The sequence below is a fragment of the Empidonax traillii genome, unplaced genomic scaffold, assembly GCF_003031625.1.
Source record: "Empidonax traillii isolate 1590-97213 ecotype Southwest subspecies unplaced genomic scaffold, ASM303162v1 scaffold10:size5872457, whole genome shotgun sequence".
NCBI lineage: Eukaryota > Metazoa > Chordata > Aves > Passeriformes > Tyrannidae > Empidonax > Empidonax traillii.
This window is the reverse complement of record NW_020955203.1, coordinates 3602550-3625242: the sequence shown is the minus strand read 5'-3', so window position 1 is coordinate 3625242 and position 22693 is coordinate 3602550. Positions and strand designations below refer to the sequence as shown.

Genomic DNA, 22693 nt, shown 5'->3' with positions numbered 1-22693 from the left:
GCAGTGGAAAGAGCTACTTGCTGTGATCATTATTGTTATTGCTGCAAGCACTGTCATAGAGGTCCAAATTCACCACATTTTCCTTTGTGGAATGGAGGGTTTTGCTTTGAGGGAGCTATCTACAAGTCTTAGAAAGCAGATCTACAGACTGTGAAGAAACTTGCTCTCACTGGGTATATAAAATGGATAATTCAGGGGTTTTTTTTGTGACAAAGCAGTAACTCACTTTCCATAAGTACAATGGTTCGTAAAACACCTTTTGATGACTGCTTTATCTGATAATCACAATTATTTGCCATGGGAAATGGAGGGAGACGTGTTTCTATGTTAGAAGAACTCACTAGAGCCAGATATGATCTACACTACCTCTAAAATACTCTACGTCTCTTTTTTTTTTTCTATTGCTGCATGACTACAAAGATCTGAAAGTTGGGGCTGGGGGGGTGGAAGAACAAGCCTATAAAAACACTATTCTGTGTAATGCAGTCTTGCCCTCCTCAGCACAAAATAAAAAGAAAACACGTTAAAGATTAAGCCTTTTCTGGAAAAAAAAAAAAAAAAAAAAAAAAAAAAAAAAAGACTTAATATTGCTACCTAATTGCTTAATTTGGTTCGGTTTTTCTGCAATATGTGTGACATCACATGGCCAAATAAATCTCAGTGTCTTTTTGACCTTTGGTTGGTTGATTAGTTTTCCTGTGGGTGACTGATGACTGTCATTGATTTTAAAGTGACTCTGATGATGATGTATGTGTGATATGCAGGTTGATTTTCAAAAACACCTCTTGCTGGCCTCACTCTAAGTATTACAGGTCAATAATACAATTGTAGTGTGAGTAAAAAGTCACTGATGAGTAAATGAGAGGAAAAAAATCCATGTACAATAGATTTTGAGATTTTTTTTTTTCTTTTTCAGGTAATATTTAGAAACCATCTTGTATATAAGAAAGGCTGTAGCACCACAGCTTTGAAAATTAAGACCTGTTAGATGTTCATGAGGTACCCAAAATGCTCAGTTTTGAAAGTATTGGCCAGACATGAAGACGAACAAAAACAAAAAAAAAAAAAAAAGGAAATGTAACACTCTAAAAACATATGTTAAATTTTCCTTCAATAATGAACAGGAATTGCAGTGATATCCTCACAGAGCTGAATTCACCTTGCATAAATTTGAGGAAGGAACTACATTATTCAGAGGCTGTGGTGTTCAGAAGAATTGCTAGATTTGATAATTATTTTAACAACCTGCTACTTTGTAGCACAAAATGAAGTTATGTTAGTGGGACTATTTTAGGGAGGCTCATCAGTCAGTACATTTGTGAATCTCTCGGCATAGTGGAACAGCATTGCTTATCAAGGGCTGCCAAAGAGAGATCACATTTCTTGGGTGTTTGTTTTTAAACTTACCCTTCAGAAGGTGTAGGCATTATGGAAGTGCTGAAACCCACTGAATCATCTGTACCCGAGCATAGCTTGTAGAAATGCTGTGAAAACATCCTGACACAGAGCCTTGCCAGTACATTTCAGCCCTGACCTCATTATAATGCTTCGATTCCCTCCAACAAAAACTGCCCAGCTCTGCCAAATTCTGCCAGCACAGGGTGGTTTCACCTCACAGGCTCAGATGAAATGCCAAGTTTGTTCCTGTGGGTGACCCATGTAAAGCGAGGTTTGAATGAAAACAAAACATCCCCCTTAGAAGGTGGTAGGGTAGATGGGTTGTCCACCCGAAGGGCTAAATATAAATATGGGGAATCTGTTAACTCTGTAGAACACTGTACTCTGCTTTTCTTTGGTGGTCACCATTTCATCTGGAATGCTTAATTTTTTTTATTTTTTTTTTTAAAGATGACAGTACAGATTGAAAAAATATTGTGTTTCCTTCTATTCAATCCTCTAATAATTTTACAAATATGCTTTGGGGACTTCCCAGTGAGTTTGACAAGTATTATGAGATTACACCGTATAACAGGTTGATATAAAACTTAATTGGATGTCTGAAAAGCACTTCGAACTAGAAAGGAGATGTACTATACAGCATATCCTATGTGGCACATGGAAGTGTTACAGAACAAAAAATTTTGTCTCTTTGAGGACAGTCTATGCATACTTAAATATATCTTTAAAAAGTTAATTTAGCATTTAGTTTATAAAAAAACCAAACACCTACACCATCATCCCTTAACAGAAATACAGTATAGCCAAATAATGGCCCAAATATGGCTGACAGTGTGGTCAAACATGGACAAGGAATACATTTAAATTACTTAAATGATAGTTTTTGGATTTATCTGTTGATTTCTTCTGCCGTTTGTGATATCATTTATTTTATAATGGAATTCAGTGCAGTCTCATGAGAATGACATTACAACTGTGTTGCCAGAGGCAAACAAACACGGTACAGATGCTTTAGGGAGATAAAAAAAATAAATGCTAATATTTTACTGATGTTGAAAAAAAAAAAAAAAAAACCAGGACAGGAACTGTGTTCAGGGCTTTCTTTTTTGTGTTAAAAGAATGCGTCTCTCATATATGGGGCAGTTACAGTCTTAAACACATGGATTTTCTTTCTGTGGGTTTTAGTGCTGGGGAATGTGACAGAGTAGTTTCTGACAGATTGCCCTGAGCGTATATCTGATCTTTCCTACTGCTGCCTCCACGGTTCACTGAGAGGAGATCAGAAGGCCTGGGGTTGGCAGGTGGCAACACAAAGCACGTGAACCATAGGGCTGTATTTCATGGATTTTTCTTTTTCTCATTTTTTTTCTTTCCTCTTTTTTTTTTCACTTTTCTCTTTTTTTTTTTTTTTTTTTTTTTTTTTTTTTTTTTTTTTTTTTTTTTTTTTTTGCTTTTCTCTTTTTTGCCCCCCCTACCCTTTCTTATGACTGAATTTCAACAGTTTGGCCTGTACAAGTCCCCATCTGTTCCATCCCTATCTCCAAAAAATGGCAAGCCTGTGTGGTTAATTCATACAGAAGCCTCAAGGGGTTGGATTATTGCAATTACAGCTGTGCTGCCCACCAGTGTGGGTCATGAACCAGAGCCCCCCACCATGCTGGGAGCCAAATGCAGGGCTATTCACAGAGTGGGGTGTCTGGAGCAGCACAGCTTTATGGCTCCTTGCCATCGAGCATTTAGTCTCTGTCAACTCAGTATTTTCACATGGAAGGCGATGCCATTAGTCTATTTTCACTCGATGTAGCTGGGAAGTTATAATCACACATTAATAAAAATAGGGACAATCATCCAGCATTTCATAAATCAGCCTTTTCTCCACCACTTTCTGTACAACCGTAACAGATGGGTTAGTTGAGATGGGCCAACAGAGAAGGGTGATTTACTGGCAAAAAAATTATGACAGCTGGATTGCACACATATGAAACCACACACACTCCTAAATGTAAGTAACGTTTAAAAAGGGGGGGGAATTTTTGTTCTGACCCCACCAGTTAGAACTGAATCTACCACCTAAGAATATTAGGTATTACCCTTCAATTTGCTGATCTTTAACATTTTCATTAATGACCCAGGCATAAAAATGCAGGAGCGTACTAATACAATTTGCTGATAACACAAAGTGGAAGCATTTTCTGTCTAGAAGAGACAGGATTATTGTAGAGGAAAAGCTGTGTGACCCAGAGGAGTGATAGAACTGGAATTAAATGCAATTGTAAAAAGTGCAAGGTCATGTCCTTAAGGACTAATAGCAAGGCTGTTTGCTATAACGCATCAGCTGGAAGGCAGGAAAGAAATCTTGGATATATCAGACACTTGCAGGGTGATTATAAACTACAAACATCATGCAATTGTGTATAAAATAAATGTCACTTCAAGAAATATTCAGAGTGATTTGTTTATCAGGGCCACGGAAGCACTGAAGGTATTGCAGAAGATACAAGTGAAATATAAGTTTAGCTGTAGTTGCTTATGGGTGATGATGACAAGTTCAAATTGGAACAGTTGTAGAGCATGTGTATCAGGCTGGTCCTATCAGGGAAAATTAGAGACAATTTAATTTCTTCAGCCTAAATGAAAGCAGAGTTGTGATAAAAGAGCATGCATATGGTGATAAGAAGCGAAGGAACATAACGAATTGTGAGGAAGAACCATTTAAAATAAAGGACAATGAGCGAAAAACATATGATGGGGATTTTCTGGCAAGGAAAATACTATGCCTAGAAGTAAGGTGATGATTACTGATTAACTCATGACAGTACAGAGGCTTCAGGACTCCACTCCTGCCCTGTCCTGTCCTGTCCTCTCCATCCATGTGCTCACACATGGACCAAGCACACACAGGCAGGTGGAATGTCACTGAGATACATCTCTTTGTCTCCAGTTATCAGTGCATTCAACATGCTGACAACCAGCTCACAGAAGTAATTTTTTTTTTTTCAGTTGTACCCAAGAAAGCTGAAAGGACAGAGACCCTTACCCAAGACCAGAGAACTTGTACAACTGATGGGCAGAGTTAAAGATTTGTATTTTCTATGAGAAACCTTATTGATTTCACAGGACTACCTGGCTTACAAATGCAGAGAACACTTAGAAAAGAAAAGAAAGTGAGTCAATATCAGACACCTAATCCCTGGAAGACCAAAGAAATTGAAAACTGTTAAATCCCATTGCAGATGAGCAGTAGTGCAATTTTCATTTAAGCTGTTTACTGATCCCGTAGGTACAGCTTCTCTGCAGTCTGCAGTGTGTCCCACCATTATGGAGTGCAAAGTTCAGTGTGTGTTCTGGAATGAAAATAGTACTGAGTACAGATCAGAACAGTTCACCTTTCACTAGAGACACTAGAGAAAAAGAACCATGGCTGTAAATGTCACATCTACATAGGGAAGCAGCAGCAAACCAGATCTTTTTCACGGGTAGATCTCAGTGTCTAGAGCAGTCTATAGAAAGGTGCAGTCATTCTGGATTGAACTCAAATGTTCTCTTGGACCATTTTAAGCCATCTGTGGTCTAAGCTGTTCCTTTCTTTCCCTGCCCCTCTCCTCCTACCACCTCATTTGGTATACTCAGGTGTAACACCTGTTCAGAGATGGATGGCTGCTTGTTATCAGACTGTTTCTTTAGGGTCTCAAATGAGATGAAGCAGAATTTTTTCCATTTACTTCAGTAATTTTGCTTTATTTGCTCATGCCCACATGGCATGAAAGTTGAGTACTTCTCTTTTTCATTGTCTCAGGCTGTGAGGCCTTCTCTTTCATATTATCAAGGCCTGTCCTCCTTGCTAACATTTGGTCCACTTTGGATTTGCATTCTTTTTGATAAAATACTATTAAGAAAAAGGGTTGGAAGTTGGTAATCAAGCTTTTAAAACATGAAAAGTGGTGAGAAAAGCAAACAAACAAACAAACAAACAAACAAACCCACAACAGAAAGAAATAAAGCAGAAATCCATCAAGTGGAAAAATTCAAGTTGTGGCCTGAAGTGTTTAGTTATCAAAAAATTCTACCTGTATTTACCTATGTAGGACTGTGTTATCTCTTGTTATGTTCATCTTGACTCATCAGCTACATTTTCATGTACCTTCTTTGAGCAGCCTTGGAAGAACTTTCAGTGAGGTTGAAGTGATAAGGCTCAGGTGGTGAGTGTACACTCAGTTTACCTGAGATAAGCAGTTTGAAGCTAAATCAACTATGTCGGTAAATGTTTTCAGTACCAGTTGCCTTTAGAAGATATAGATGATATGTTTGTGAAGCAACCGTCCCAAAGTTCCGTTTCCAGGCACATGAAGGATAAGAAATTGCCTGGGAACAGCTGGTATGGATTTACCAAGGGTCTGACAGGAGCTGCACCAAGTTTAGCAAAAGCAAATGCTAAGTATGCAACTGGGATGGACACCATCATGAAGCAGTACCCCTTGAGCACTGCAGGAGAGAAGACTGCTCTGCAGAAGAGGACATGAAAGTCCTGGTGGATGAGCTAACCATGAACCCTATGTCCCCTTACAACAAAGGTGGTCAGGTGCTTCCTGGGTTGTATTATTAAAATTGTAGCCAGTAGGTCCAAGGAAGTGATCCTTGGACATTTTTTTAGCATTTGTGGGAATGTATCTGGGGCACTGTGTCTGTTTCGGGCTTGACAGCACAAATCCTCAAAATTGTCCTGGGGTTGAAGCACAAAAGAATAACAGCACAGGCTGAGCTTGTGGATTTGTTGAGCCTGACAAACTGAAGGGAATCACCTTCATATTAGAATGAAGACAAAATCATATTTTTATTAGAGTTATACAGCAAAATGACAGGATGAAATAATTACTAAAAAAACCAAACCAAAACAAAATCCCCACAAAATTTACAGCACAAGAAAACATGTAATTTTGAGAGATTTGTGGTTTTTTGCTACAAGACTGGTCAAACAGTGGAAGAAATACCCAGATAGGCTGGGATATTTCCTTCCTTGAAATTGTTCAAAATTTGGCTGAATATGTCATGAGTGATCTGCTCCAGGTGGACCCACAACTAGCTGGAGTTAATGCAAGATAACCTAGAGAGATCTCTTCCATCCCAAACCATGCAAAGATTCTCTGATTTCTACACAGCTTTCAGTGGAAAATATTTAATTCCACCTTGAAAACTTTGTGTCAACCATAGCAACCACCTCTTCTCTCTAACGTGGGATCTACATTTACTTTTCCACATTTTTTTCTCAAAGATATTATACTTATCCTCTCATTAATATTCCTCCCATTGCACACAGCAAAACTTTACCACAGGCAGTTGTCGTTTCCTAAGCCATTTAATAACACTCATTTTATTTCTACAGGTAAGAAAATAATGGGGTGATAACATGCCCTGAATTGCTAGTGACAGTAACTGCTAAGGCTTCAAGCACTTACTGTTTTTCACCAGCTGTTGCTTTTACTACCAGCAATTTTATTCCCCCAAACCTAGGCTTATTTATGTATTTAAGAAAATAAAAAATAGCCATTAGGAAATAGTAAGTAAGCTTCCTGAGAGAAATCAAATGAGTTATTTTCTGCCTTTGTTGTTGTTATACCTGTGTGGATGGGTAAGGATGTTTCAAGTTTGACGGTGGTGCTGGGCTGTGTGGTGCAGTCACACACTGGAGGGAAGGGATGGGCCATCCAGGGGGACCTGGACAGAGAATGGATTGAGAGCTGCCCCCTGGAGAAGGACTTGGGGGTGTTGGTTGATGAGAAGCTCTACATGACACACCAATGTCTGCTGGTAGCCCAGAAATTCCCTGTGCCCTGGGCTGCATCCAAAGAAATGTGATCAGAAGACTGAGGAAGATGATTCTCCCCCTCTACTCCACTCTGGGGAGAAGCCATCCAGAGAGCTTTATCCAGCTGTGGGGCTCCCAGTGTAAGAAGGATGTGGAGCTGCTGCATGTCCTGAGAAATTTTGGCTGCCCCATCCCTGGAAGTATTCAAAGCCAGGCTGGACACGGCTCTGAGCAACCTGGGCTACTGGAAGGTGTCTCTGCCCATGGCAGCGGGGTTGAATGAGATGATCTTTGAGGTCCTTTCTGACCCAAACCGTTCTATGACAATCCTGAGAATTCCAATCCACACTCTGAGCTGTGGTGTGGTTCATTCAGGCATGGATGTCAGTCTGCAAAATTTCCAGACTTACATACCACCCACCGTCATTATCAATGACAAAATACTGTTAATATTTAATCAGCCAGATAAGTTACTCCTGAGAAACCATGTCTTTCTCCTCCCCAACCCTTAATACTCTTCATGTTTTAATGTACTATTTTCCCCACACAGTGTTATTAATATATTTATCATAAGTTATGTGTTATCTGTTTCCTGTCTTTAATTTTCAATCTTTTCTGTCGTTCATAATCTTTTGTCTGGAGGAATGCAGAAGCAGCAGTCCGCCTGGTTGCTTTTCCCCAAGCTTATGACACACCACCATTTTTCCTCTTAAAAAATCTTGAAAACCTTGAGAAAGGACAGGACATGCTGGCTTGTAGCATCTATACTACACGAGCTGTATTTTCACCTTTTCACTGCCATTTCCAGAGTCTTGCCAGACTTCAGGTTCCACTGAGTTATTTGACTGAAACATGGGAAATAAATAAACATCAGAAACCGTTTCTAAACTGCAGAGGAGCTGATGTCGAATGACTCCCAGTACCGAAGGGACTCTTTAGAGCAGTGTTTTGTCAGCATCCACACCCAAGTTCTACTGTAAGGCCAAACTTTCTGTCAGGTGTATTGGAGAGGCTCGACCTGGTCCCAGCAGGGTTTGCTGTCTATGTGTGTTTGTGTGTGTAGATGCACTTTCACACACACTGCTGGGTAAACTGAGCTGCAGCTTTATCAGTGCTGGACTGAAAAGTCTATTGCTCTGGATAAGAACATGAGTTATAATCATGATTTGGGCTCACAGGATATATTAATACAGCAGCTTTTGTACGTCAAGAATACCTGCATAATTGGAAGGATACATCATGGATAGAAGAGGTTAAACTGATGCTTCTAGCAAGGGATTTCTTCCGTTCTGTTTGTTAAGAGTCTGTTTACTCATTCTACCCCCAAGTTAGCATAATAAAGATATATTGTCTTTCACCCCTCCACCATCCTTCCACCTTCGCTCTTCTGCTTCTTTCTCTCTTCATTATATCCTTTTCTTTGTGGCAAAAATAAGAAGGGGCATCCCTGTTCAGCTTCAGGAAAAAAATAAAAAAATTAGAGGAAAAAAACCCCTCTGATTGCACCCTTAGGCATCACCATTGCTTAAGATTCTGTAAGTAAAGTATCCAACACATCTTGGGGATGTAGGTAAGAATGTTTAGGGCTATATTAGAAAAAGTTAAGATTCTACAAGCTGTTAGTTCTTACTTTGCTTACTTTAAGGTGCTCAGTCTTCTGATTACAAATCAAAGCTCATGGGCAGCAAACATGGAAGGGTTATCCAAAGAAAATGTTCACCAAACAAGGAGTTTGCCGACAGGACAAGTTAACCAGAGATATATGAACAAGTTACCACGGAAACCATCCAAGTCCATGTTCTTAGCCTGCAGTAAAAGTGAGGTAATTTGAGCAAGGTTAGCAGGCAATAAGAGAGCTTGTTATGTCTAATTAGCTAAATGTCCTCCTGCAGCTCTTCCTACCCACCGGCCATTTAAGATTTTTAATTTTTCTCCCTGCACACATTCATTTCTAGTTGTTATCCCCTTAATACACAGTTGTTCAGACTCAAGTTTCTGTTATGCATTGTGCACAGTGGTGGATCACACAACATGATGGAGCTAAATGGGTGCTTCTTATGCAGCTGTCACTCCTGTTTTGAGGTTCTTGTGTCATGGGCCTTTAGCTTCCAATACTCCTGTGACAAAGAAAAGACGAGCTCTCCTTTCATCATATCAGAGAGAAGCTGAAAAGGAAGTTTCCATAAAACTACCATACATTTTCAATCAATTCATATTCTGCAAAAAAGTAATATTTTTCCTGAATTAATATTGACATGGGGAAGATCAATGTCATTAGTTAGATAAAGATACTCTGCAGTATTTCCTGTAACGAGATTGTTTGACAAACCTTTCTAATAAACTTCAGCATTACTAAACCCTCAAAATTAATTACATGTTCCAAGAAAAACAAACATAACTCTTCACCTCTCCCATTTTCTGACATAAAATCCCTTCTCATTTCATTCAGTAAATTTTTCTTTAAAAAGCAACTCAAGATTAAAAGGTAAAGGATGGAAAGGTGAAAAATTATTCTTTAAATTGTGTATAAGACACTTTGATAACTCATATTTTTCAACATGTGCTTACTTCAGCAAATGGAAAAAAAAATATTCTATTACAGTCCAAAACTTTATAAATACATTGTAAATTCTTCCTCTGCTTCCCTTCTGTCACACATTCACTTCAGCAGCCTGGACAGAATCCCTGAATTCCAGCAGATGACAATTGCCTGAAGATGTAAGGAGGAAGGAGTGATTTCTTGCAGTTTTCTTTTCACTACCAGAAACTTGTGATGGTGTTCCCTGTTTGTAATCTGAGTCTGGGAGTGTGTTTAGATGTGAAAACTGTACACCAGGATGATACATGTGTGTTACACTCCACGTGGTGTGAAATAATGCGGGATGTCAGAACAAACAATGCTATTTGCTGCATTTGGAACATATTTTTTGTGACCTCTTTATTCCAGTGCTGGAAACTCATATTCAGCTTAAGCAAAGAGGAACTTTCAAAGCCTAATTCCAGCAGTTTGTTCGTACGTCTGAAAATGAGACAATTAACTAAACAAAAACATTGAACTGCATTCCCCAATCTTCAGCAGGTAGCTGAGGAAAATAGAACACTGAAAGCACAGTCTTGGTCTTCCCTTCTGAATGTCTCCTGCTTTGTTGTCTTATTTTCTCATGTCAATTGAGTGTTTTCTGGACAAAATATTGCTCTTAGAGACTGTATTATTCCCCTCTTCAAATTAATATAAAATCAGGGAGATTTGAATATGTTACTGGGAGTTATTTACTCAGTCCTTAGTCTGCTTAATGCCTGCATTCTAATGAAGAACTGAACTCAATTGACTACAGGAAATTTAGTGTCTAACACACGGCTGAAACTAGCCTACAACAAGCTACAAATAGATAAAAGAAATAATAAGCACTACCAGTGTTAAATAATCATTCAATACTACTTCAGTAGTGCCATCAATACTTCAATGCTACTAACTTTCTATTAAAAAGAAGCCTAATATGTACATTTTCATCTTCTTTTACATGTATTTTTTTAAAAAAATAACCATCTGCTGTTATCAGATGGGAATTGATTTACTTGTTGCTTAAAAAAATTGAAAAGATTCTCCTTTCTTGCGAACATAAAACTGATATTCCTAGATATTTTTCCCACTTACAAAAATTCCTGATCTCCTCCAACAGATGTCCAAGTGAAACTGATGTAGGAATGTCTGATTTGCAGCCATCTTATGGCCATCTATGTCTTCCGCTGAGCGTTGCAATCAAAGAACCTTTAAAGATGATGGACAATTTAGAAAATTGTCAGATCTCTGAAAAATGCTCTGAGCAATTGACCTGAACTTATTCATCTTGAAGACTGATACTAAGGATTTAACACTTCCACATTCTCTTCAAATTAGACCCAGAGCTATTGCTGACTGATGCAGGATCATGTGGCTTTGAGTATCCAATTCAGTCAGATCCTGAGGCCATCTCTCTAGAAACATTTCCTGATGTAAAGATGCTTTAACCCACTCATCAGTCTTGCTTTTGACAAGATAAAGTCAATGGACTGCAGTTTGTAGTAAAGAAGAACAGCTTCAAAGTCTAAGCTGCAGACAGTACCCTGATTTTGTAGCGATTCTTATATGACATGAGACGTCCATTAGCTATTTAGCATTATACCTGTGAAACAATGAAGTGAAATATTATCACAAGTTGGAAATGAGACCATAACATGCGTTTTGATTGCTTTGAAACTAAGCAACTGCATAGAGAATGTTTCTTTTTTATTCCAAACATTTGCCCAAAGCAGGAATGAAATTACCTGGAGGAATATCTCCTGTGTTGCAATGATATTGTGGATCCAAGGTGGGGGAAAACAATAAAATTCTAAAAAGGAGAGAAAGACTAGACAGATATTCGTTCTAAGCAGTCATCTGTATCACAAAAGATGCTAAAAATCTCCAGAAATTATTGAAGCAATAAATTTGTATTGAATCTAGACCTTTTTCATATGAAAAAAATCATGAGACATGTATTTAACGTAACAGCTAGCATTAACTTAGAGTTGTCCTGAAAGAGTATAGAAACTACTATTTCTCTGACTGCTAAGTCAGAGAAAATGTCTGTCCACCTAATCTAACAGTGGTCAGTAGTGAAGTGCATAAGAACAAGTGAGGGTTCTCTCACAACCCCCAACAATTTGCAGTTCCCTTGGACCAAATGAGAATATGTTTCTTCCTGGCTCAGAACAGACTTAAAGCTGTGTTTCATGTCACGCCATAGTGACGAAGTGGGTGAGAAGTACATCATTTTGGACAAATCAGTCTCCCTGGTTTTGTCTAGAAATTTAATTTTTACCAAGACTGTGAAATAGTTTCCCTTTAAAAAAGGAACAAACTAATTTTACAGTCTCATGTACTCCATTCTCCATCCTCTAAAAATAAGGCACAAAGCTCTTCACAGAAGCACCAGACAATCTTATTATTTTCTTCATAGTTAAAACTACATTTTCCTTCCTGTCCATTCCTTCCTTCCTAAAGCAAAGTCCAAGTTACGAGTGGAAGGGAAGGAATATCTGAGCCTTTATGTGATTTCCTTCAGAGACTGGAGCAGCTGAGGACATGAGATATGTATTGCTGTGCCATGGGCTATTTCCACGGCATCGAGTCCAGGGCATAAATTCACACAGCAAAACTTTATCTTCTTGTCTCAGCCTGCTAGTCCTGCAAGACCAGAAGGAAAACATGGAAAACTCTTATAAGAGATGTGACCCTGGGATGGGAGAAGGAGGAACTGAACTAATTGCAATACTTTCAAGATAATGATTAATTCTATGTCAGCTTTTATCTTGCCTGGCCTTGTAATCTAGAAAGCAAGCAAATCTGAGCCTGTAGAATTGCCTGCCATGAAGTCAGAGTGAGGTTTGTTCAACTAATTACTTCTGAAGAGTTCCAAATGGATTTAAGAGTAATGGTGTTGACACGAAATTCTGCTTCCAAGTTTCTGCAGCGCATGTTACTCCTTAACTGTTCTGGTTGCTGAAAAGAGGTGTGTTTCCCCAGGGACTGAGGGAAAAAGTAAGATGTACTTGTTTGGTTCAAGTAGAAATGCTGGTTTGTATCAGTGGAAACTGATACAGTTGTGAATTCTAGTGGAATTCTGGCCAAATGAGATCTGTAACTGCAGTGTATAAATTCAGGAGCAGAATCATACATGGTTAAAGAGTTTGCGTTAGCAGAAAGAAAAGTTTCAGCATTACATTTTCAAGCAATGATTGGCAATAAAATAAACTTCAAACTGTAACAATGCAGAATGTTTGATGTTGAGGGAGATAGAAACTGGGAGTTTTAACAACAAGGATTTTTGCTTAACTTTTGTGTTTACTGTGCATTTGTTTGGACTAAAGCAGAGTCATATTGAAACTCTGGCCACAAAAGGTCACACTGGTTCTTCACAAACCCTAGGCTTCAACATTTTTTTCAGCCTAAGTTGATTTTGAGTTGATCTTGTTTTTTCCCCTTCTTTCAGAAATATCATTGCTCAGTGGCAAGAATATGATAGGCAGTTTATAAGTGTAAAGATCTGAAGAAAGTAAAAAAGGGTAAAAGGCCTTGGAACACTTTTTTTTTTTTCTTTTTAAAAATATTCTGTGGAAAGTATTATGTGAACAAATACCGGCAGTGCTGTTGTCATAAGAAGACAGAAAGATTGATTTTTCCTGTTTTATCTGGTTCTGCTCATGTTTTCAACCCCAGCCACTACCGTAATAACCAAGTGTTTGAGCTTTGACCTGAACAATGGCATGTCACATTTGGAAAGATCCTTATACTACCCTGCAGGAAATCTCTGCCACCGTGCCTGTTGATACAACACTTGTCCAAGGAAAAAATTAATAGCTGTCAAAAATGACATGGGTATAATGAATCTGCTCTCGAGTTGGTGGTTTGGGCTGCATGTTTCTCAAAACAGAATTCAGACATTTACAATGAGAGCCTTTGGCTCTAAAAAAGTCAGGTGGCAACATTCAGATCAGCCTTTGCTGGACACAGTCCTACGTATCAAAATGCAGAGCTTTTCTTGTCCAGGGTAGGTCTCCGACACCTGCCAGTGCTGGTTGTCCAGGAACCACCTAATTTCTTCCTATTACCTTAGAAATAGAGTTATGAACTGAGACTAGTGAAAATTGGTCAGTCGTTATTGTTATTAATCATTCTCCATGGCTACCAGAAAGGAGGTTGTAACGAGGTAAAGGTCTGTCTTTTCTCCCAGGTAACAAGTGATAGAGCAGGAGGAGAAGGCCTTAAGTTGCACCAGAGAGGGTTTGGATGGAATATTACTAAAAATGTCTTCACTTAAATGTCATTCTTGCAATGGTCAAGAAAACAAACAGACAGATAGACAGTAGGCAAGGAGTAAATTGTACCAAAAGACAGCTTTACTGCTTTTTCTCACACTCCCTTTTATATCATCTCTGGCATGCTGTGATGTATTCTCACTGTTCCAAATCTGCCAGCAGGGCATCTAAAAACACACTAATAGGGTGAACTTCATCAACAAGGATGTGGTAATGCCATTTTCGTGTCAATACACACTCCATCACTTGCCCTTCCTCCCAGTTGTCCATTCTACCTTCCTACCCATGTATCTGCTTGCTCAAGGATACACCCTCAGCTCAAGGGTGAGGTGTAAGACCAGGGATTCCACAGACCCGCTGGAGAGCCTGACACTTAAAGGATGGTCAGGTGCTGGAACAGGCTGCCCAGGATAGCAGTAGAATCACTGTTGCTGGAAATGTTCAAAAAAACATGTGGGTGTGGCACTTGGGGACATGGTTTAGTGGTGGTTTTGGCAGTGCTGAGTTAATGGATGGACTTGATGATTGCGGAGGCCTCTTCCAACCTAAATGATTTTGTGATTCTATGATTAATGAGAAAACTCACAGTTGTTCTGCAGGGGCATCTTAAGCACAAACTGTGTTAATACACAATCTGGCATCTGATTCTTGTTCTCTGGAATGGGACTTGCTGAGAAACAGAAAAAATCCACCAGAGATTAAAGGAAAGGGCATGGATCTTTCCAGGACATTATTCAGAGTACTCATGGCTTATCCTTCTCCTTTTATTAGTTACTGTATGAAACAAGGTTGCTCAATATGCTACTTCCCTCTCTATGCTCTTAGGTAGTTATCTTTTATGTACAACTCTCAAAAATTTTTGTCTTTCAAAATGCAAAGCATGATCAAAACCAACTGGAATTCCTCCTTTTAGCCTCAGTGGACTTTAGATGAGCACTCTGTTGAGCAACACGGATGCCCTTCTGTCTCTGGTAAAGACCACGGGCTTTCAGGGAAAAAAAAAATCATAGATCAAGAATTTTGGATATATAATTATCCAAAATTATATAATTCTAATGTTGACTGTCAGGGTAGGGGTCTGTAACAAAAAATTAGGAGAATTCTTGCAACCCTTAGGACTCCACAGCGCTCCACCTGCAGCCTCCAGATCTCTTCATGGTCAGCTGGAGGTCCCAGTCACAAGAGGAAAACTGCAAATGCCATCTCAAGAAGAACGTGTTGTTGCAGGGTTGAGATGCACAGGAGGAAATGCATTTCTTTCCTACCTGAAGACCACCAGTAACTCACCCAAGAATTTGTTGTTGACTCTGCTAATACAGCCTCCATCAATGAAATCTACTTTGCAATTCTCTGCTGAGCACAAAAGGAGTGTGATCCTGATGGAGATTTTCCAGCTAATGGCAGTCCAAGGGCAGAAGCAGACTATTGATCTGTTTAGTTTCTTTGCACTTTCCTTCTCAGATACAGGTATTCAGGTATTTTTATGCTCTCCTCATGGGGACCAGTGATTGTCAGTGCCTCCCCACCCACCACCCAGCCCATGTGGTTTTGTGGAGGAGTTGACCTTAGTGGGGAACTGGCTGTCTCAGAGATGGCAGCTCATCCATCATGGTTTTCACAAGCTGTCAGCATCGCATTTAATCTCACTTGTAATTTTCCAAGGAAGGTTTGCAAAAGCCACAAACGAAATCTTAATGCCATACAATGCAGTTTGTAGCCCATGAAATACTTCCTTTGAGGAGGAGTCTGTGCTGTGTTCTAGCTGCTCTCAGCTATCCAGACAGGGAGAACTCCCAAATTCAGCCTCTAACCCCATGTGCTGTTCACAGTCCATGTGCTGTTGTAACAGGTATATCTTTACCAGACACGATTCAGAGTTATGTGTTGTCACAGCTGTATCTCCCCTCCCAGTTCACCTGTGTGCAAATTGGCATTCAGAATCACGCACTTTGCAAGGCAGTCCTGAGAAGACTCTTTTCCAGGGTGAAACATCATGTTCATAAGGCTTTATTCCCATTTTATTGACTTATCCTCGAGGGATCTTTTTCTGTGGTTATCCTGCAAGCTTCATGACCTTCTTCCGTAAGTCGTGATCCAAACCCTGCCCAGACTAAAACATTTTTTAAAAGTTTGTATCAAAATCTGGAATCCTCTGCCAGCTCTTAAATTTTCATTTTTATTTATCTTCACTACACCTGTCTTCCACCTTCATTGCCTTCCTAAGGTTTACCAGCACAGAAACGAGCTAAATTGGAATCAATATAACCAGAATTATACTCTTGGAAACAATGCCAGATTCAATCACAGGGGGTTACTCTAAAGACAAGATGTAAAGCTCTGCTTCCCAGATATATATTCAATAGAATGACCTCGGTCCCTGACCTGTCTGTCCGTGTCACGCTGACAGATCATATCTGCCACTGATACAGACCCTCAGAACTGCAATTTGTCAACAAGTCCCTGGGCTGTGCAGATCTGGGATGGATTTCTATGATATAGTTTCTCTTCTCACAATAAGATGGGGACAAGGTAAATCCCTAGAATTATGCGAGCGTCAGTCACCTTATCAAGGGCTTTATCCCCTTTTTCTCATTCCATAGGTGTCTGGCCTCTTGACTAAATTATGAACTGAAAGAAAAATGTGTACTTTTCCTCTAGATATCTCTTTATATTTACAGATTCTTCAGCAAACACATTAATTAAGTGACTATAGTTACATTAATCGGTGCTGGAAGCAGTAGTAGTAATTATTACACCATTATACTTCAAAAAATTGTGTTTTCAGCCTTGAAGCTGAAAAACATCAGCTAATTGTCCTGAAATTGTTTGTGCCAGGTGTCCTCCTCATGCTGAATTAGCTCCTAAAATTTTGCCGAAGCAGTTAATCAGTTCCTGAGGGCAAGATCTAAGAAAAATACCTTGCTTTGAAATGAACTATCGCCATTAATAATTTTAATGTTCTCCCTGTAATTTGGCAGGAAACTGGAGTCCCAAACCAAACTTTTTTTGCTTTTCATAGAAAGACATCCAAATCTGCCCAAGCTGCAAACCTCCAGCCACACAGAGACTGAGAGGAAGTTTTTCTACACGATTTAATTCTCCTGAGTATTCCCCAGTTCTCACAGCCCTTAGCAGTCTTGTTTCATTACAGAGCATAGCGTGTCTTCCCTGCAGTTGTTCTTCCTTGCAGGGGGGGAGAAAATATAGTTTTGATCCTAGAAATTACCAAAAGAAAAATAAAAAAAAGGTGTAAAAAGAGAATGGAACAAAGGAGTAGCTAGGTGGGTAAAGACTGGAAAATCACAGAGCAAGAGGGTAATTTTTTATAATTGAGTGTTATTGTGCTTGTACCCTAATTATATTTACAACCTTACCATTTTTTTAACATAGGGTGTTTCAGTTTATGTGGAATTTTTTCTTCCTTTTAGGTAATCAGTGTATGAAATCTTCACTGAAACTGCAGCTCTGTGTAATCATTTGCTCAGAACTGCAGCGTCTTTAACAAAATAAAATAAAAAAATAATTCCACCTTTGGCTCAAACAAGGCATGGCAAGGAAAAAAAAATCATTAAAAAGTCAAAAATAAACCAAAATGGTCTTCTATCCAGACAATCAATTCCTCAGTGGTGCCCAATAGACATATTGAATCATGCATGTTGCTTACACAGCTGCCCAGAGAAAAACAAGGACCATGTTGTTACCCATCGCCTTTTGCTAAAGGTTGGCAATTATAGCAGTTGGAAAGCAGTAACCATTTTTCATTGTGTCAGTAAGTATTATTCAGGTTGGCATACAGCCTCCCTACTTACGCTCACAGTATTCTTAATTAAATTAAGATTACACCTGCAGCACAGAGGAAGGGTCCTTACTAATGTCACAAAGTTTGTGACTTGATGTGAAGGTGACAGTGAGGAATTCTGAGGTCTGTGTTATGCAGGTACATGCTTGGTGCAGATTTACCTCCAGGTTGGAATGAACTGATTTTCTGTTTCATCCCAAATCCTGTTTCTGACCATGTCCAGCTTTACAGATAGGCAGAATACATGCAAGGAGGGGAGGTCATTATTTATTAATAAAGGTCATTTTCCTTCGGGTAGGTATGAAATAGTGTGTTTGCATCTTGAGGCATAGGGATTTATTTCCCTAATAAATATAAATGACATCTTAGGTGCATGAAGATAGAAATAAGGAAAAACACACAAACAAACAAACAAACAGACAAAAGCACCAAGATGAGCCTTTTGAAAGACAGTAGCAATTGAGACTTTTAATGGCCTGTTATGTAGTTTTTCACAAAGCTGTCTCAAAGTACTGTTTTGACTTTTTATCAGGATGTTTGGAAAGTTATTGAATAAATCATGATATTCAAATGCAAATAAAAACAAAGGCTGGGATTTCTGACCTAGAATCTAAATATACACCATACATGTCATTCATACAATTCATTTATTCAGATTTATGTTCAAACACTGAAAAGAAAGGCTGGTCTGTTGGCTGAGAAAACTGGCTTCACATTCAAGAAGCTCATAGACTTTGCTCTGTGTTTTTCTGTGGACTTGCATGGTATTGGATGAGTTTCCAAAGTGTAAAAAGTCCCTTAAGTGGAAAGCACTGGTAGTCCTTATGATAAGCATTTGAGCTCTATTTGAACCACACCCTAATCAGAATGCTGATTTAAGCAGGCTGGCAGGGCAAATGCCAAGAGGCAATCAATATGAAAATTTTAGGAACAAGATCCCTATTTCAAAATTCAGGCAAATTAAAAGATCTTCCTTCCCTTCAGCCTGATGGTGAATCCTCCCCTTACAATTCCTCAAAATACAAAAACACATTTCCCACATGTTCTCTGAGAATGAAGCCACTTAGGAAACATGAGCTGAAAAGCAAATAGATTTTGGATCTTCATACAGCTCAGGTATGAGCTCAGTGATAGGATTACAGGCCTGCCAAGACCAAAACACTCAAAGACATGCTCAGAAATTAATGTGACTCAAAAATTTTAAGGTATGAAGGCTGGTGTGCCTAAAGAGTCAAGTTGCCTCCAGGATTAGGTTAATGCCGAACAAGGATTTTCTAGAGCCTTAATTCTGTGTAAGTCTTTCTAGTCATTCATTCCATCCTATAGTACAAAGGTACCAGCACTGTCAAACTACAGTATTACTGCCCTAAAGAGAGGAAATGCACGGAAAAAAATGATGCATCAGAATTAGGGACATAATATACCTGAGCACAGGAATGTTGCCAGACTGCTCTGTTCAAATATCTCATGAATTCGATCTGATCCTTTCACTTTTTAATCTTCTCTGTTGGGTGCTGTTAGATTATTTTCCTGTAAAATTAAAGGTCAGTGATTTGCTGGGTAAAAAAATTCAGACTATACATATTATAATGCTCTCATGCTAACTAGTGCTTTGTGCATTAGGGTGTATTTATGGACTTTTCTTTTCTTTGCAGGTCTCAACTGAAGAAGGAATGAGTTTAGCCAGAGAATACTCCTGCTCCTTTTTTGAGACTTCAGCTGCACTCCGCTTCTACATTGATGATGTCTTTCATGGACTAGTGAGGGAAATTCGAAGGAAAGAGTCCTCATTGCCCATGGTAGAGAAGAAGATGAAGAGGAAGGATAGTCTGTGGAAGAAACTGAAAGGATCCCTGAAGAAAAAAAAGGAAAATACAACCTGATGGCAATTTTCCAGGAGCCACCCCTCAGGAGCTGACCACAGTAACCTGTAGTTGCTCAAAAAGGCAGCATTGAGACAGCACCTTCCAGAGCAGGTTCTGGAGTTCCTTCCCTTCAGCCCTCATGCAGGAGTAGCTCCTTGAAGGACCAATTCATGGTTGCCCTGTGGCTCTTCTGTACTATAGATAAAGTCATTTAGCATACCCTCTCATCCCTTTCCTGCAAGTCCAAATGGATAAAATACTGTGTTTTTTAATGTGTGTTCCCTGGTCTTCAAATGCTTTGAGTTACACCAGCATCCAAGGCAGAACCAGCTTCTACCAGCTCTAGGACAATGGATGCACTTACTGCCTCCTCTCTGCATGCATGGATCATTTCAACATTCCAGGAATAAATAGCATTGATTTCAGCGGGCATTTTGACTGTTTAAGGACTTTTGGATTTCACCTCCAGCTTTGCATTCCCAAGTGGGTTTAGGGTTAGACTGTGCTCAGCCTGCAAACACATGCCTGTGTGAAAACGTGTGTGTGAAAAGGCCCAAAGGGAATGCTTGGGACTCACAATTTTGACCCTGTGGTCCCCTATCCTCATTGTGTCCTTTCCAGTCAGCAGGAAAGGTTTTGCAAGCAGAGTACAAGTCGTGCACCAGCTGTTCAGAGGCTTCGGGGACACTGCTCTGTCTCCCGTGATCTTCACTCACCAGGGCCTGGCAGCAGAGGAGCCATGTCCTACAGACATGCAGTGCATTGAAATCATAGAATAGTCTGCGCTGGAAGGGAACTTTTAAAGGTCATCTACTCCAAACCCCTGCAACGAGCAGGGGCATCTTCCACTAGATCAGGTTGCTCAGAGCCCTTTTCAACCTGACCTTGGATGTTCCCAGGGATGGGGCACTCACCATCTCACCGAGTAACCCATGCCAGTGTGCCACCACCAGCCACACTTCCCTGTCCCAGCAAGGAGCACACAAATGCACTGTTTGTCTGATGCTTCCCAGAACCCTCCCTAGAGCGGTGCAGCTCTGTCCAAGCTTGTAACAGCATCTGTCCGTGTAGTGTCCAGCCCTCAACTTAAAAGAATTCCATCAGATCACCCACCAATGTTCACAGTCCTTAAAAGTGTAGCTGAATCACTTGAACAATAAGTTGGACAGGTCTTTCGAACATGCCTTTTTAAAGCTGGCATAAAGTGCAGTATATTCTCACAAACCTCTCTCTTTTTTTGTTTGTTTGTTTTGTTTTGATTTTTGTTCCTTCAGACTTCTTCTACTACTGCTGTTATATACAAATATTACAAAGAAGACATGCATAAGTTTTGTCAAAAATAAAGATTGCAATTTCCATGAAACCATACTACTAGTCAGTGTCATTTGTGTCTGTCTCAGAGTGATGGATATAATCAAAGTATATATATATTTTTGTTAGTAAATGTTTATTTTTTCATGCTTCTCTGACTATTTTGTAGGGTTTCAACTAATTATAATTTGTGTGGTTCAGGGGGCAGTAGATTTGTTTTCCTCTGTTAAAACTGAAAAAAAATTATGGTTTCATGAAGAATTTCAGTTAGTTTCTGATTATTAAATTCTGATGTTTTGCTCTTTACCTTCCCTTCCTTTCAAGGGAATCCAGTGATATTTTTTGACCTGCCAAAAATTCTTCATTGCTGTATGCAGTTAGATAATATGTAGTTGTATTTCCACTTCAGAAAGATTGTTTCAGAGGAATATAAACACATGCACACATTTAAAGTGAATTTTCTCTTTCCTGCCTCCAAAAGCTGAAGTCTGCATTTATACTATTGTAATTACTATTATTATTTTATCTGTATTGCCGCCGAGATTTCAGGTCAAGAGTCCTAGAGACAAAAAGATGCACTGGCCCAAAGAGTTTATGAGCTCAGTATTGGTGGAGGGACAACAGGAGGCTGCACTGAACAGATGGCAGCTATGAGACAATAAATAACAAGGGGAAACATCTGTGACTGTTACAATACTGCACAGTGCATAGAGGGGAATGAAGCAGCCATTCCCTGTGTAAGAGAGCATAGAAATTACCATTCTGAGAAACCTTGAGGGATGCTCTTTGGGGGTTTTTTTGAGGCAGATGCCTAAGCTTTGAGTCAATTGAAAATCATTTAGTGTTGGTTATGTCATTTCACCCACCCTACTGAGGTGCATGCTATATCAGCACAGCCTGTAGATTTAGGGGGGCCTTGCCTCAAGACAGTTTGCAATATAAAAGAAAGACTGCAGAAGAAGGCATAGGTAGAGTCTAACATTAAGCTTTTAATGGATTAACATAATTAAATATGCTCATTCACTGACATTAAGGTCATCTGGCATGGAGCAGCATCTCTCCATACTGTTAAACTCTCTTAGCCTTCACAGCAGGGTTACCACACACAAGCTGCTGTTGGAAGTGATCCCTGGACTGTGCGGGGTTCTGCACCGTGTTCAGCAACCTGTTACAAAAGTGCTGGTCTTCTGTGGTCTAAAGCCAAGCCAGGCATCATTTCAACAGTTTGAGAGTAAAGATGTGCTCAGGTGTCTCCTGCGATATGTTCAAATTAGTAGTACAGACACAGCTTGTGTAGCCGTTTTTTAAGGTGTACCAAGCCCATGAAATCTCCAGGTTCTTAATGTCTTTACAACCCGCCACAACATGCCACATTTCAGAAAGCATTTTGCACTAAGTCAGTCTCTTCAAGAAGAGTGAGATGTCATACCCTCTGAGAATCTTCTGCTGCATCTCCCATGAACAATTTCAGTCATTTGTGTGTATGTCTCGGGCAGAAAAGAATGTATTTATCTCAAACCACTTCAGTAATTTAAAACTTGAGGATGACACCTAGTCATTGAGAGCCCTTCTTTGGTTAACATGGAGAGATTCCTCTGGTTGGCTATTTGTACCATCTGGCTTGGATGGTGAGCGTACGGTGAATCACCCCCATGAACTAGCTGAATTGCTCCAGTGACT

General features: G+C 39.5%; 1 protein-coding gene across 1 annotated transcript in view; it reads left to right on the top strand.

The window, feature by feature from the left end:
* The window catches only part of RIT2 (Ras like without CAAX 2), a 169970-nt gene extending 149024 nt beyond the window's left edge, over window positions 1–20946 (top strand). The window contains exon 5 of the mRNA XM_027885409.1: window positions 19493–20946. Within this exon, the coding sequence (XP_027741210.1) occupies window positions 19493–19720 (228 nt within the window). The 3' untranslated portion in view covers window positions 19721–20946. The remainder of the gene's footprint in view (window positions 1–19492) is intronic.
* The last annotated feature ends 1747 nt before the right edge of the window (window positions 20947–22693 follow it).